The 16099-nt window shown below is 54.6% G+C and overlaps 1 protein-coding gene across 2 annotated transcripts in view; it reads right to left on the reverse strand.

The window, feature by feature from the left end:
• ptk7 (protein tyrosine kinase 7 (inactive)) overlaps positions 1-15809 on the reverse strand; it is a 41890-nt gene extending 26081 nt beyond the window's left edge. The window contains exon 1 of one of the 2 annotated variants that reach the window (XM_031902710.1): positions 15642-15809. In XM_031902710.1, the coding sequence (XP_031758570.1) occupies positions 15642-15681 (40 nt within the window). In that variant the 5' untranslated portion in view covers positions 15682-15809. Of the gene's footprint in view, positions 1-32; positions 67-15641 lie in introns of those variants that run through there. The other variant, XM_031902711.1, reaches the window with a different exon arrangement.
• Between the last annotated feature and the right edge of the window lie 290 nt (positions 15810-16099).

Below are 16099 nucleotides of genomic sequence, written 5' to 3' on the forward strand. Positions count from 1 at the left end.
GGTGGCTTTCAGTGGCTGGGAATGGCACATACACTGGCCGTATCTACTCATTAGCCGGGTAGCGCTGCTTCAGCTTAGGGCATTGGGCACCCAATTCCCCACTGATCAGGAAGACCACCAGGCCTGCTGGGGCCACAGGGTGCTGGGGGGAGGGGCCAGAGAGTGGAAAGGGAAGTCTCATCCATCACTGGAGATACCCCCCCCCCCCCATCCTGTAGGACTGAAATGGGAGCCAGGGGGCAGGGGGGGGGGAGAGAAGGGAACAATGGGTGGGGGAGGGGGCCCTAAGTGCAACAACAGGTAAAGGATGGAATGTCAGCTCAACCCTACCATTAACCCCTTCCCAGCTGGGCAGGAAACAACTACACCGCTGACAGACATGCACACAATTACCTGGCTCACTGCCACATACCCCGAGCAACCCCTTCCCTGCCATGTTACGGCCTAGCCCTTAACCCTTCCCTGGCCCATCTACTATTACCTGCTCATGCACATAGCCATTAACCCATCTTCTGCCAGGAAAGGATGCTGCCGACAGCCCTGCAGAGAGTTGGTGTGTGTATATAGTGAGTGTGTGAGTGTGTGTGAGTGTGAGTATATAGTGAGTGTGTGTGAGTGTGTGTATATAGTGAGTGTGTGTAAATAGTGTGTGTAAATAGTGTGTGTGTGTGTGTATATATAGTGAGTGTGTGTGTGTGTGTGTGTCTGTATATAGTGAGTGTGTGTGTGTGTGTGTGTGTGTGTATATAGTGAGTTGGTGTGTGTTGGTGTGTGTGTGAGTGTGTGTGAGTGTGTGTGAGAGTGTGTGTATATAGTGAGTGTGTGTGTGCGTGCGAGTGTGTGTATATAGTGTGTGTGCGAGTGTGTGTATATAGTGAGTGTGTGTGTATATAGGGAGTGTGTGTGTATATAGGGAGTGTGTGTGTGTATATAGTGAGTGTGTGTATATCGTGAGTGAGTGTGTGTGTGTGTGTCTGTATATAGTGAGTGTGTGTGTGTGTGTGTATAGTGAGTTGGTGTGTGTGTGAGTGTGTGTATATAGTGAGTGTGTGTATATAGTGAGTTGGTGTGTGTGTGAGTGTGTGTGTGTGAGAGTGTGTGTATATAGTGAGTTGGTGTGTGTGTGAGTGTGTGTGTGTGAGAGTGTGTGTATATAGTGAGTTGGTGTGTGTGTGAGTGTGTGTATATAGTGAGTTGGTGTGTGAGTGTGTGTGAGTGTGTGTGTGTGTATATAGTGAGTTGGTGTGTGTGTGTGTGTGTGTGTATATAGTGAGTTGGTGTGTGTGTGTGAGTGTGTGTGTGTGTGAGAGTGTGTGTATATAGTGAGTTGGTGTGTGTGAGTGTGTGTATATAGTGAGTTGGTGTGTGAGTGTGTGTATATAGTGAGTTGGTGTGTGAGTGTGTGTGTGTGAGTGTGTGTATATAGTGAGTTGGTGTGTGTGAGTGTGTGTATATAGTGAGTGTGTGTATATAGTGAGTTGGTGTGTGTGTGAGTGTGTGTGTGTGTGTGAGTGTGTGTATATAGTGAGTTGGTGTGTGTGAGTGTGTGTATATAGTGAGTTGGTGTGTGTGAGTGTGTGTATATAGTGAGTTGGTGTGTGAGTGTGTGTATATAGTGAGTTGGTGTGTGAGTGTGTGTATATAGTGAGTTGGTGTGTGTGTGAGTGTGTGTGTGTGTGTGTGTGTGTGAGTGTGTGTATATAGTGAGTTGGTGTGTGTGAGTGTGTGTATATAGTGAGTGTGTGTATATAGTGAGTTGGTGTGTGTGTGAGTGTGTGTGTATATAGTGAGTTGGTGTGTGTGAGTGTGTGTATATAGTGAGTGTGTGTATATAGTGAGTTGGTGTGTGAGTGTGTGTATATAGTGAGTTGGTGTGTGTGTGAGTGTGTGTGTGTGTATATAGTGAGTTGGTGTGTGTGTGTGAGTGTGTGTGTGTGTGTATATAGTGAGTTGGTGTGTGTGTGAGTGTGTGTGTGAGAGTGTGTGTATATAGTGAGTTGGTGTGTGTGAGTGTGTGTATATAGTGAGTTGGTGTGTGAGTGTGTGTATATAGTGAGTTGGTGTGTGTGAGTGTGTGTGTGTGTGTGAGTGTGTGTATATAGTGAGTTGGTGTGTGTGAGTGTGTGTATATAGTGAGTGTGTGTATATAGTGAGTTGGTGTGTGTGTGAGTGTGTGTGTGTGTGAGTGTGTGTATATAGTGAGTTGGTGTGTGTGAGTGTGTGTATATAGTGAGTTGGTGTGTGTGAGTGTGTGTATATAGTGAGTTGGTGTGTGAGTGTGTGTATATAGTGAGTTGGTGTGTGAGTGTGTGTATATAGTGAGTTGGTGTGTGTGTGAGTGTGTGTGTGTGTGTGAGTGTGTGTATATAGTGAGTTGGTGTGTGTGAGTGTGTGTATATAGTGAGTTGGTGTGTGAGTGTGTGTATATAGTGAGTTGGTGTGTGTGTGAGTGTGTGTGTGTGTGTGTATATAGTGAGTTGGTGTGTGTGAGTGTGTGTATATAGTGAGTGTGTGTATATAGTGAGTTGGTGTGTGTGTGAGTGTGTGTGTGTGTGTGTATATAGTGAGTTGGTGTGTGTGAGTATGTGTATATAGTGAGTGTGTGTATATAGTGAGTTGGTGTGTGAGTGTGTGTATATAGTGAGTTGGTGTGTGAGTGTGTGTATATAGTGAGTTGGTGTGTGTGAGTGTGTGTATATAGTGAGTGTGTGTATATAGTGAGTTGGTGTGTGAGTGTGTGTATATAGTGAGTTGGTGTGTGAGTGTGTATATAGTGAGTTGGTGTGTGAGTGTGTGTATATAGTGAGTTGGTGTGTGTGAGTGTGTGTGTATATAGTGAGTGTGTGTATATAGTGAGTTGGTGTGTGTGAGTGTGTGTATATAGTGAGTTGGTGTGTGAGTGTGTGTATATAGTGAGTTGGTGTGTGAGTGTGTGTATATAGTGAGTGTGTGTATATAGTGAGTTGGTGTGTGTGAGTGTGTGTATATAGTGAGTGTGTGTATATAGTGAGTTGGTGTGTGTGAGTATGTGTATATAGTGAGTGTGTGTATATAGTGAGTTGGTGTGTGTGAGTGTGTGTATATAGTGAGAGTGTGTGTATATAGTGAGTTGGTGTGTGTGAGTGTGTGTATATAGTGAGTTGGTGTGTGAGTGTGTGCATAGAGTGCATTAACTGTCTCACTGCCTTGCACACACAGGCCAATGAACAGTAACCCCTTCCCTGCTGGACTGGAGTCAGTACCTCCCATTAACCATCTGCTCCTGGGAAGCTTCCGCCTACTGCATGACCATTAACTCCTTCTACCCCACGCAGCTACAGGGCTGTTCTCCAAGAAGACATGAATGACCCTAGGTGAGCACTAGTTAACCCATTCACTACATGTAACCTGTAGCACGAGGACTAGTTGATTCTCTCGCACACAGACATATATGCGCCGGGGCATTAGAGTGCAGCGTTTCCCTATTGTGGCAGCAAGAAGAGGGGCCAGTAATCCCCATTATGAGCCACTGAATGGGCCCCGTCCCCCTCCCATGGGGCCAGGTGCTATTTATACCTTTTATTTACTTACAGGTAACTGATCCCAGTACTGGTCCTGCCGGCCCGGCCCTTCCTCCTCCATGGGAGTGTGCTGCTGCCTAGTAACTCCGCTACGAACAATGGGACCGGCCTGTCTGCTCTCACACGGACTCCCAGACCCCTTGTACTGACTCAGTACAGCATCCGGGCCCTCCAATAGCCAGGGAACCCCCCCCCAGTACTGACCCAGGTGGGCACAGCCACAGAGATATGGTACCCAGAGCCTATACCCAGGGAACCCCCCCCAGTACTGACCCAGGTGGGCACAGCCACAGAGATATGGTACCCGGAGCCTATACCCAGGGAACCCCCCCCCCCCCAGTACTGACCCAGGTGGGCACAGCCACAGAGATATGGTACCCGGAGCCTATACCCAGGGAACCCCCCCCCCCCCAGTACTGACCCAGGTGGGCACAGCCACAGAGATATGGTACCCGGAGCCTATACCCAGGGAACCCCCCCCCAGTACTGACCCAGGTGGGCACAGCCACAGAGATATGGTACCCGGAGTATATACCCAGGGAACCCCCTCAGTACTGACCCAGGTGGGCACAGACAGAGATATGGTACCTGGAGCCTATACCCAGGGAACCCCCCTCAGTACTGAACCAGGTGGGCACAGCCACAGAGATATGGTACCCGGAGTATATACCCAGGGAACCCCCTCAGTACTGACCCAGGTGGGCACAGACAGAGATATGGTACCCGGAGCCTATACCCAGGGAACCCCCCCTTAGTACTGACCCAGGTGGGCACAGACAGAGATATGGTACCCGGAGCCTATACCCAGGGAACCCCCCTTAGTACTGACCCAGGTGGGCACAGCCACAGAGATATGGTACCCGGAGTCTATACCCAGGGAACCCCCCTTGGTACTGACCCAGGTGGGCACAGACCGAGATATGGTACCCGGAGTCTATACCCAGGGAACCCCCTCAGTACTGACCCAGGTGGGCACAGACAGAGATATGGTACCCGGAGCCTATACCCAGGGAACCCCCCCTTAGTACTGACCCAGGTGGGCACAGACAGAGATATGGTACCCGGAGCCTATACCCAGGGAACCCCCCTCAGTACTGACCCAGGTGGGCACAGCCACAGAGATATGGTACCCGGAGTCTATACCCAGGGAACCCCCCTTGGTACTGACCCAGGTGGGCACAGACCGAGATATGGTACCCGGAGTCTATACCCAGGGAACCCCCTTTAGTACTGACCCAGGTGGGCACAGCCACAGAGATATGGTACCCGGAGTCTATACCCAGGGAACCCCCCTTGGTACTGACCCAGGTGGGCACAGCCACAGAGGAAACAACCCTGCCCTAAACTCCTTTCCCATTAAACCCAACAGAACACAAGCCAGCCCAGTTATGACAAGGGTTAGTGCTGGAATGGGCCCCAGGATACCAGAAGACTCCCAGTGGGCCCTCATTCTCACCAACCCATGTGGCCTTTGTGGGTGCCAGCACCCCAGTTTGCAAGCGATAAGGCTATTGCCAACACTGTTTAGCCCTGTATGCAATGCGGTCCCATAAACCCCTGGGAGCAATCGTTTCATTCATGGGAAGAATAAAGAGCAAGCCCCCAGCCCAGTTGCCCGAGGGGCAGTTACATAAGGAGGGTGGCTGTGCAGGTGGTGGCAGTAAAATGCCCCTAATTGCAGCCATGAAAGTACAACTCTCTTTAAATAATAGGGGTATTGGGGCGGGGCAGAGGAAGTGAGGGAGGGGCTACAGTAAGTACAGGGTAGTTGCACAGAAACTCACATATACCCCCAGGGTACAACCTCCAGTATCCGCTGCAGGCCCGGATTGGGATACAAAATACACCCCGGCATTCCCAGTACCCAGGGGCCCAAACAGTCCCCCCAGCGACCCATTCACCTCAATCAGATTGGGTGCAGTACTGTATATATATATATATATATATATACACACACACAGGAGTATATAGATAGGATTGTATAGAGATATACACCTGTACAGCCCTATCTATATACTCTATATTCTGTACATTTACTGCTATAGACATACAGGTATGGGCTCTATCATCCAGAACCCTCAGGACCTGGGTTTTTTTTGATAAGGGATCTTTCTATAATTTGGGTCTCCATACTTGAAGTCTACTAAAAATCATTTAAACATTAAACAACTGGATTTTTAATTATATCTTAGTTGGGATCAAGTACAGGTACTGTTTTATTATTACAGAGAAAAGGGGATCATTTAACCATGAAATAAACCCAATAGGGCTGTTCTGCCCCCAATAAGGGGTAATTATATCTTAGTTGGGATCAAGTACAGGTACTGTTTTATTATTACAGAGAAAAGGGAATCATTTAACCATTAAATAAACCCAATAGGGCTGTTCTGCCCCAATAAGGGGTAATTATATCTTAGTTGGGATCAAGTACAGGTACTGTTTTATTATTACAGAGAAAAGGGAATCATTTAACCATTAAATAAACCCAATAGGGCTGTTCTGCCCCCAATAAGGGGTAATTATATCTTAGTTGGGATCAAGTACAGGTACTGTTTTATTATTACAGAGAAAAGGGAATCATTTAACCATTAAATAAACCCAATAGGGCTGTTCTGCCCCCAATAAGGGGTAATTATATCTTAGTTGGGATCAAGTACAGGTACTTTTTTATTACAGATAAAAAAAGGAAACAATTTAAATCATTTAAAAATCTGAATTATTTGATTCAAATGGATTCTATAGGGACGGCCTTCCTGTAACTGAGAGCTTTTTGAATAACAGGTTTCCGGATAACAGATCCCATACCTGTACACACAGAGCTCCATAACAGCCCCAGAACAGAACTTTCCTACACCAGTGCTGCCCCTGAGTAGCCAGAGCCCCCCAATCAGTATAGCCCCATAGGGACACAGGGCCCAGACCTTTATTGCGCAATGAGCCCACTGAGGAACCCTTGGCTCCGCCCCCACTCGTTCCGCCATTGGTTTCTATGTATGAAAGCTTATTTCTATTTTCCCAGGAAAACTTGAAATTCCAGTTACTGATGTGACTGCTTTTCCTACTAAGATTCTGGATTCACATAGCTGAGGGGTTTGCTGGAGGCCGGGGGGGGGACCCATTTGATGCTGTGCAGGCCCTTTCCTTTCAGGACAATGAACTGTGTGACACCAGGAAGGAAGGGATTCCTACACACCGTGTGGATATCATGGCTGTTTACTTACAGCTCCCTTCCCTCCCACCTGGAGAATGAGGGGCCCAATGGGGGGCTGGGTTCTGCATGAGCACCAGGCAGGTATGAATGACACTACGGGCTGCGGCAGGTGTGAGAAAGGGGAGGGGCAAGAGCTTGGCTTTCCTTTCATTCAGAAACTTCTATCTTCCTGCTCCTGCCTTCCCCTATCCTCCCGTATCCCCTTCCCCTGCCTTCCCCTATCCTCCATTCTCCCCTTCCCCTGTCCTCCCGTATCCCCTTCCCCTGCCTTCCCCTATCCTCCCGTATCCCCTTCCCCTGCCTTCCCCTATCCTCCATTCTCCCCTTCCCCTATCCTCCCGTATCCCCTTCCCCTGCCTTCCCCTATCCTCCATTCTCCCCTTCCCTATCCTCCCGTATCCCCTTCCCCTGCCTTCCCCTATCCCCTTCCCCTGCCTTCCCCTATCCCCTTCCCCTGCCTTCCCCTATCCCCTTCCCCTATCCTCCCGTATCCCCTTCCCCTGCCTTCCCCTATCCTCCCGTATCCCCTTCCCCTGCCTTCCCCTATCCTCCCGTATCCCCTTCCCCTATCCTCCCGTATCCCCTTCCCCTATCCTCCATTCTCCCCTTCCCCTGCCTTCCCCTATCCTCCATTCTCCCCTTCCCCTATCCTCCCGTATCCCCTTCCCCTGCCTTCCCCTATCCTCCATTCTCCCCTTCCCCTGCCTTCCCCTATCCTCCCGTATCCCCTTCCCCTATCCTCCCGTATCCCCTTCCCCTATCCTCCCGTATCCCCTTCCCCTGCCTTCCCCTATCCTCCCTTCTGCCCTTCCCGTATCCTCCCTTCTGCCCTTCCCCTATCCTCCCGTATCCCCTTCCCCTATCCTCCCGTATCCCCTTCCCCTGCCTTCCCCTATCCTCCATTCTCCCCTTCCCCTGCCTTCCCCTATCCTCCCGTATCCCCTTCCCCTATCCTCCCGTATCCCCTTCCCCTGCCTTCCCCTATCCTCCCTTCTGCCCTTCCCGTATCCTCCCTTCTGCCCTTCCCTATCCTCCCGTATCCCCTTCCCCTATCCTCCCGTATCCCCTTCCCCTATCCTCCCGTATCCCCTTCCCCTATCCTCCCGTATCCCCTTCCCCTATCCTCCCGTATCCCCTTCCCTATCCTCCCGTATCCCCTTCCCTATCCTCCCGTATCCCCTTCCCCTGCCTTCCCCTATCCTCCCGTATCCCCTTCCCCTGCCTTCCCCTATCCTCCATTCTCCCCTTCCCCTATCCTCCCGTATCCCCTTCCCCTGCCTTCCCCTATCCTCCATTCTCCCCTTCCCCTGCCTTCCCCTATCCTCCCGTATCCCCTTCCCCTATCCTCCCGTATCCCCTTCCCCTGCCTTCCCCTATCCTCCCTTCTGCCCTTCCCGTATCCTCCCTTCTGCCCTTCCCCTATCCTCCCTTCTGCCCTTCCCGTATCCTCCCTTCTGCCCTTCCCCTATCCTCCCGTATCCCCTTCCCCTGCCTTCCCCTATCCTCCATTCTCCCCTTCCCCTATCCTCCCGTATCCCCTTTCCCTATCCTCCCGTATCCCCTTCCCCTGCCTTCCCCTATCCTCCCTTCTGCCCTTCCCCTATCCTCCCTTCTGCCCTTCCCCTATCCTCCATTCTCCCCTTCCCCTGCCTTCCCCTATCTTCCCTTCTGCCCTTCCCCTATCCTCCCTTCTCCCCTTCCCCTGCCTTCCCCTATCTTCCCTTCTCCCCTTCCCCTATCCTTCCTTCTGCCCTTCCCCTAGCCTCCCTTCTGCCCTTCCCCTAGCCTCCCTTCTGCCCTTCCCCTAGCCTCCCTTCTGCCCTTCCCCTAGCCTCCCTTCTGCCCTTCCCCTAGCCTCCCTTCTGCCCTTCCCCTAGCCTCCCTTCTGCCCTTCCCCTAGCCTCCCTTCTGCCCTTCCCCTGCCTTCCCCTATCCTCCCTTCTCCCCTTCCCCCCCTTCCCCTGCCTTCCCGTATCCCCTTCCCCTGCCTTCCCCTATCCTCCCTTCTCCCTTTCCCCTATCCTCCCTTCTCCCCTTCCTTCCCCTATCCTCCCTTCTCCCCTTCCCCTATCCTCCCTTCTCCCCTTCCCCTGCCTTCCCCTATCCTCCCTTCTCCCCTTCCCCTGCCTTCCCCTATCCTCCCTTCTCCCTTTCCCCTATCCTCCTTTCCCCTATCCTCCCTTCCCCTATCCTCCCTTCTCCCCTTCCCCTGCCTTCCCCTATCCTCCCTTCTCCCCTTCCTCTGCCTTCCCGTATCCTCCCTTCTCCCCTTCCCCTGCCTTCCTCTATCCTCCCTTCTCCCCTTCCCCTATCCCCCCCCCCTTCCCCATATTCTATTTTACACCCCACTTTCTCTATTAATGCCCAAGTGCCAAGATGATATTGGCTTCACTCCATGCAGGGCCAAAGAGCATGCTGGGAGTGGGGTTTAACCCTCTAGGCGCCACGGGCCGATCCCTACGCAGTGCGCCTGCAGCGGAGCCGCTGAATTATTCATTTCCCATTCGGAACAAGTGCGAGTGGGGGGAAACTCGGCCCCTGGGGACCCGCACAGGAGTAGGAGCTTCCGGAACCAGTCAATGGGGCTGCCCAGTAAGGGGGTTCCTGGGCCAGTAAGGGGGTTCCTGGGCCCCGTAAGGGGGGTTCCTGGGCCCGTAAGGGGGGTTCCTGGGCCCGTAAGGGGGGTTCCTGGGCCAGTAAGTACCCGTATAGCCAGGGAGGGAGCACTCACATAGCCCCAGTGGCACATAGAGCTGCCCTACAGCCAGTTTGCCCCGGAGATGCCCAATGTGCCCCATAAGCAGGAGCTCGGGGGGGGGGGAGGAAAGAGCGGGGGGAAGTGCAGAGTCTGACGGTAACGAGACCCCCCCCCCCCCCGGGGGCTGTGAGTGCAGAAAGGAACCATCTGCATAACAAAGGCAGCTAAACAGTGTGTGTATTGTCTGTCCCTCCGGCCCCCCCTCCCTCCCCTCCCCTACCCACCTACTATCCCTCTGCCCCCAATCTACTACCCCCTGCCCTCCCCTACCCACCTACTATCCCTCTGCCCCCAATCTACTACCCCCTGCCCTCCCCTACCCACCTACTATCCCTCTGCCCCCAATCTACTACCCCCTGCCCTCCCCTACCCACCTACTATCCCTCTGCCCCCAATCTACTACCCCCTGCCCTCCCCTACCCACCTACTATCCCTCTGCCCCCAATCTACTACCCCCTGCCCTCCCCTACCCACCTACTATCCCTCTGCCCCCAATCTACTACCCCCTGCCCTCCCCTACCCACCTACTATCCCTCTGCCCCCAATCTACTACCCCCCTGCCCTCCCCTACCCACCTACTATCCCTCTGCCCCCAATCTACTACCCCCCTGCCCCCCCCTACCCACCTACCATCCCTCTGCCCCCAATCTACTACCCCCCTGCCCTCCCCTACCCACCTACTATCCCTCTGCCCCCAATCTACTACCCCCTGCCCTCCCCTACCATCCCTCTGCCTCCAATCTACTACCCCCCTGCCCTCCCCTACCCACCTACCATCCCTCTGCCTCCAATCCACTACCCCCCTGCCCTCCCCTACCCACCTACCATCCCTCTGCCTCCAATCTACTACCCCCCTGCCCTCCCCTACCCACCTACCATCCCTCTGCCCCCAATCTACTACCCCCCTGCCCTCCCCTACCCACCTACCATCCCTCTGCCTCCAATCTACTACCCCCTGCCCTCCCCTACTCACCTACCATCCCTCTGCCTCCAATCTACTACCCCCCCTGCCCTCCCCTATCCACCTACCATCCCTCTGCCTCCAATCTACTACCCCCTGCCCTCCCCTACCCACCTACCATCCCTCTGCCTCCAATCTACTACCCCCCTGCCCTCCCCTACCCACCTACCATCCCTCTGCCTCCAATCTACTACCCCCCTGCCCTCCCCTACCCACCTACCATCCCTCTGCCTCCAATCTACTACCCCCTGCCCTCCCCTACTCACCTACCATCCCTCTGCCTCCAATCTACTACCCCCCCTGCCCTCCCCTACCCACCTACCATCCCTCTGCCTCCAATCTACTACCCCCCCTGCCCTCCCCTATCCACCTACTATCCCTCTGCCTCCAACCCTATGGCCACATTGCAATGTAATCTCTCTTCCCTGCCATCCAATCCCTTGGCTCCTTCCATTCCCCGGCTCCAAATCTATCCAATCCCAGAGCCCATAAATAAAAGAAGGGCCCAATCTGTGTGAGTGACACATCCTGTTGTGCCCGGGGGGCGGGGCTATACCCTCTGCTGAATGATTCTGCCAATCAATTTGGAATCCTAGTCAGTCCAACAGAAAATGCAGCCAAATGGGTTCTGGCCCGACACACACATGGGCCGACTGCCGGTACCTACTGAGTGCCGAGGGGGATACACACACACGATTGCTACCCGGCCCCTGTGCCATCAATGCCACGCTCTCAGGCGCCACCCTTGGGCTTTGGGGCAGGGGCATCTCCCCATCGGGCAGCCTGGCAGAACAGTTTGGGTTGGGCAGTGCCAGGGGCATCTCCCCATCGGGCAGCCTGGCAGAACAGTCTGGGTTGGGCAGTGCCAGGGGCTGGGGTAAGCGCGGCACAAAGATGGCGTCTGGGCACATTCCAGCCCCGCCGGGGGGTCAGGGAAACAGAACCGAGGGGCACAGACCCGACCCAAGTGATTGGTGCCACTTTGTACTTACCCTTCAATCCACTCGGGGGCAGATTTATCCAAATGTGAGATTACAGCTCCCCACAAAAACACCCGCCCCCACTTTCTATTTATTCCTGTGGGATTAGTAGCGGCGCATTTACCCAACGCTGAACTGTAACTCTCACCCAATGATACTATCCCACAGGAACCAATAGAAATTGTGCCCCTTGGTTTGGGAATAACATTGGGCAGGCAGGCAGGGGCCAATCAGCACACAGCAGGAGTGGGGGTCACAAGGCCCCCAGTATAACTGCCCCACACACTGCCAGCTCTATGGGAATATTTGGTACCACTGCCTGTACCCCATATTATATGCCAGGGATTGGACCAACTGCAACGGGGTAAAGAACCCCGACAGCCCCCCCACTCCTTGCCCAGGGGGCTACATTAAAGGCCAAGTAAAGCAACAGACCTGCCCCCCACCAGCCATGGTTACACACACCCGGGGCAGTAGCAGGAGGGATGGGGGGCTCATACACACACCCGGGGCAGTAGCAGGAGGGCTGGGGGGCACATACACACACCCGGGGCAGTAGCAGGAGGGCTGGGGGGCACATACACACACCCGGGGCAGTAGCAGGAGGGATGGGGGGCTCATACACACACCCGGGGCAGTAGCAGGAGGGATGGGGGGCACATACACACACCCGGGGCAGTAGCAGGAGGGCTGGGGGGCACATACACACACCCGGGGCAGTAGCAGGAGGGATGGGGGGCTCATACACACACCCGGGGCAGTAGCAGGAGGGATGGGGGGCACATACACACACCCGGGGCAGTAGCAGGAGGGATGGGGGGCTCATACACACACCCGGGGCAGTAGCAGGAGGGATGGGGGGCACATACACACACCCGGGGCAGTAGCAGGAGGGATGGGGGGCTCATACACACACCCGGGGCAGTAGCAGGAGGGATGGGGGGCACATACACACACCCGGGGCAGTAGCAGGAGGGATGGGGGGCTCATACACACACCCGGGGCAGTAGCAGGAGGGCTGGGGGGCACATACACACACCCGGGGCAGTAGCAGGAGGGATGGGGGGCACATACACACACCCGGGGCAGTAGCAGGAGGGATGGGGGGCACATACACACACCCGGGGCAGTAGCAGGAGGCACATACACACACCCGGGGCAGTAGCAGGAGGGCTGGGGGGCTCATACACACACCCGGGGCAGTAGCAGGAGGGATGGGGGGCACATACACACACCCGGGGCAGTAGCAGGAGGGCTGGGGGGCTCATACACACACCCGGGGCAGTAGCAGGAGGGCTGGGGGGCACATACACACACCCGGGGCAGTAGCAGGAGGGATGGGGGGCACATACACACACCCGGGGCAGTAGCAGGAGGGATGGGGGGCACATACACACACCCGGGGCAGTAGCAGGAGGGCTGGGGGGCACATACACACACCCGGGGCAGTAGCAGGAGGGCTGGGGGGCTCATACACACACCCGGGGCAGTAGCAGGAGGACTGGGGGGCTCATACACACACACGGGGCAGTAGCAGGAGGGATGGGGGGCTCATACACACACCCGGGGCAGTAGCAGGAGGGATGGGGGGCACATACACACACCCGGGGCAGTAGCAGGAGGGCTGGGGGGCTCATACACACACCCGGGGCAGTAGCAGGAGGGCTGGGGGGCTCATACACACACCCGGGGCAAAGCATGGGGGTCCCAAGGTTCCCAAATGTCACTGATGCGCAACCAACAAACAGAAGCCTTTACTTTACCATTAGATTGAAAGCTCTTGTGCACCGGGCCTCTAACCTCCCTGTTCCATTGCTTAACCCTGCAGGGCCCATTTCATCCCATACCCCCATGTGTTACAGCAATCTGCCCCTGTTCCAGAGTACTGCCCCAGCAGCAACTAACTGCCCCCACGCAAACTACCACGTACAGTGATATTACCCCCCTGCACACCCAAACTGCCCCAGTACATCAGTACAGTGATATTACCCCCCTGCACACCCAAACTGCCCCAGTACATCAGTACAGTGATATTACCCCCCTGCACACCCAAACTGCCCCAGTACAGTGATATTGCCCCCCTGCACACCCAAACTGCCCCAGTACAGTGATATTACCCCCCTGCACACCCAAACTGCCCCAGTACAGTGATATTGCCCCCCTGCACACCCAAACTGCCCCAGTACAGTGATATTACCCCCCTGCACACCCAAACTGCCCCAGTACAGTGATATTACCCCCCTGCACACACAAACTGCCCCAGTACAGTGATATTACCCCCCTGCACACCCAAACTGCCCCAGTACAGTGATATTGCCCCCTGCACACCCAAATTGCCCCAGCAGCCACTAACTGCCCCCACGCAAACTACCACGTACAGTGATATTGCCCCCTGCACACCCAAACTGCCCCAGTACATCAGTACAGTGATATTACCCCCCTGCACACCCAAACTGCCCCAGTACATCAGTACAGTGATATTACCCCCCTGCACACCCAAACTGCCCCAGTACATCAGTACAGTGATATTACCCCCCTGCACACCCAAACTGCCCCAGTACAGTGATATTGCCCCCCTGCACACCCAAACTGCCCCAGTACAGTGATATTACCCCCCTGCACACCCAAACTGCCCCAGTACAGTGATATTACCCCCCTGCACACCCAAACTGCCCCAGTACAGTGATATTGCCCCCCTGCACACCCAAACTGCCCCAATACAGTGATATTACCCCCCTGCACACCCAAACTGCCCCAGTACATCAGTACAGTGATATTACCCCCCTGCACACCCAAACTGCCCCAGTACAGTGATATTACCCCCCTGCACACCCAAACTGCCCCAATACAGTGATATTACCCCCCTGCACACCCAAACTGCCCCAGTACAGTGATATTACCCCCCTGCACACCCAAACTGCCCCAGTACAGTGATATTACCCCCCTGCACACCCAAACTGCCCCAGTACAGTGATATTACCCCCCTGCACACCCAAACTGCCCCAGTACAGTGATATTACCCCCCTGCACACCCAAACTGCCCCAGTACAGTGAAATTACCCCCCTGCACACCCAAACTGCCCCAGTACAGTGATATTACCCCCCTGCAAACCCAAACTGCCCCAGTACAGTGATATTACCCCCCCTGCACACCCCAAACTGCCCCAAGTACAGTGATATTACCCCCCTGCAAACCCAAACTGCCCCAGTACAGTGATATTACCCCCCTGCAAACCCAAACTGCCCCAGTACAGTGATATTACCCCCCTGCAAACCCAAACTGCCCAGTACAGTGATATTACCCCCCTGCAAACCCAAACTGCCCCAGTACAGTGATATTACCCCCCTGCAAACCCAAACTGCCCCAGTACAGTGATATTACCCCCCTGCACACCCAAACTGCCCCAGTACAGTGATATTACCCCCCCTGCACACCCAAACTGCCCCCAGTACAGTGATATTACCCCCCTGCACACCCAAACTGCCCCAGTACAGTGATATTACCCCCCTGCACACCCAAACTGCCCCAGTACAGTGATATTACCCCCCCGCACACCCAAACTGCCCCAGTACAGTGATATTGCCCCCCTGCACACCCAAACTGCCCCAGTACAGTGATATTACCCCCCTGCAAACCCAAACTGCCCCAGTACAGTGATATTACCCCCCTGCAAACCCAAACTGCCCCAGTACAGTGATATTACCCCCCTGCAAACCCAAACTGCCCCAGTACAGTGATATTACCCCCCTGCACACCCAAACTGCCCCAGTACAGTGATATTACCCCCCTGCACACCCAAACTGCCCCAGTACAGTGATATTACCCCCCTGCACACCCAAACTGCCCCAGTACAGTGATATTACCCCCCTGCACACCCAAACTGCCCCAGTACAGTGATATTACCCCCCCGCACACCCAAACTGCCCCAGTACAGTGATATTACCCCCCCGCACACCCAAACTGCCCCAGTACAGTGATATTGCCCCCCTGCACACCCAAACTGCCCCAGTACAGTGATATTACCCCCCTGCACACCCAAACTGCCCCAGTACAGTGATATTGCCCCCTCCCCGCACAATTCCCACAGTACAATGATTCTACCCCTCACACAGTAGCTCTCCCTCACACACAGACATAGGGCAGATATTTGCCCCAGCCCGGGGTACTTACCGACCAGCAGGATGAGCGCAGAGAGCGCCCTCAGCCCCATGTTTGCGCCCCGGATCCTCTCACCGCATCGCGGCCTCTCACTGGGATCCCGGGGACCCGCACCAACTCCTTCCCACAATCCCCCTGTGCCGGAGGCGTGGCATGAGCAGCCGACGTCACCGCATTCTGGGGCGGAAACGCAAAAGATAAAGTCGCCATCTTGCCTCAGGGCACCATTTAGCCCTCAAGCGTTACGCAGTGCGTGCATCCCCCTAGCGCCGCCATCTTTGTTCAGGGAAGCCCAGCATTGCCCAGTAAGGTGTGGGTGACTGCTTTATCCTTCTGTGCCAGAGAGGAGTACCCCTTGTAATGTTCTCATATTCCCACCTAAAGTGTGTGATATTGGCCTAATTGTCTGGCCCAGAGCCAACCACCATATCAAGCAGCCAGTGCCCCCCCATATCTGAGGGAAAATCAAC

This window comes from Xenopus tropicalis, chromosome 5, assembly GCF_000004195.4.
Source record: "Xenopus tropicalis strain Nigerian chromosome 5, UCB_Xtro_10.0, whole genome shotgun sequence".
NCBI lineage: Eukaryota > Metazoa > Chordata > Amphibia > Anura > Pipidae > Xenopus > Xenopus tropicalis.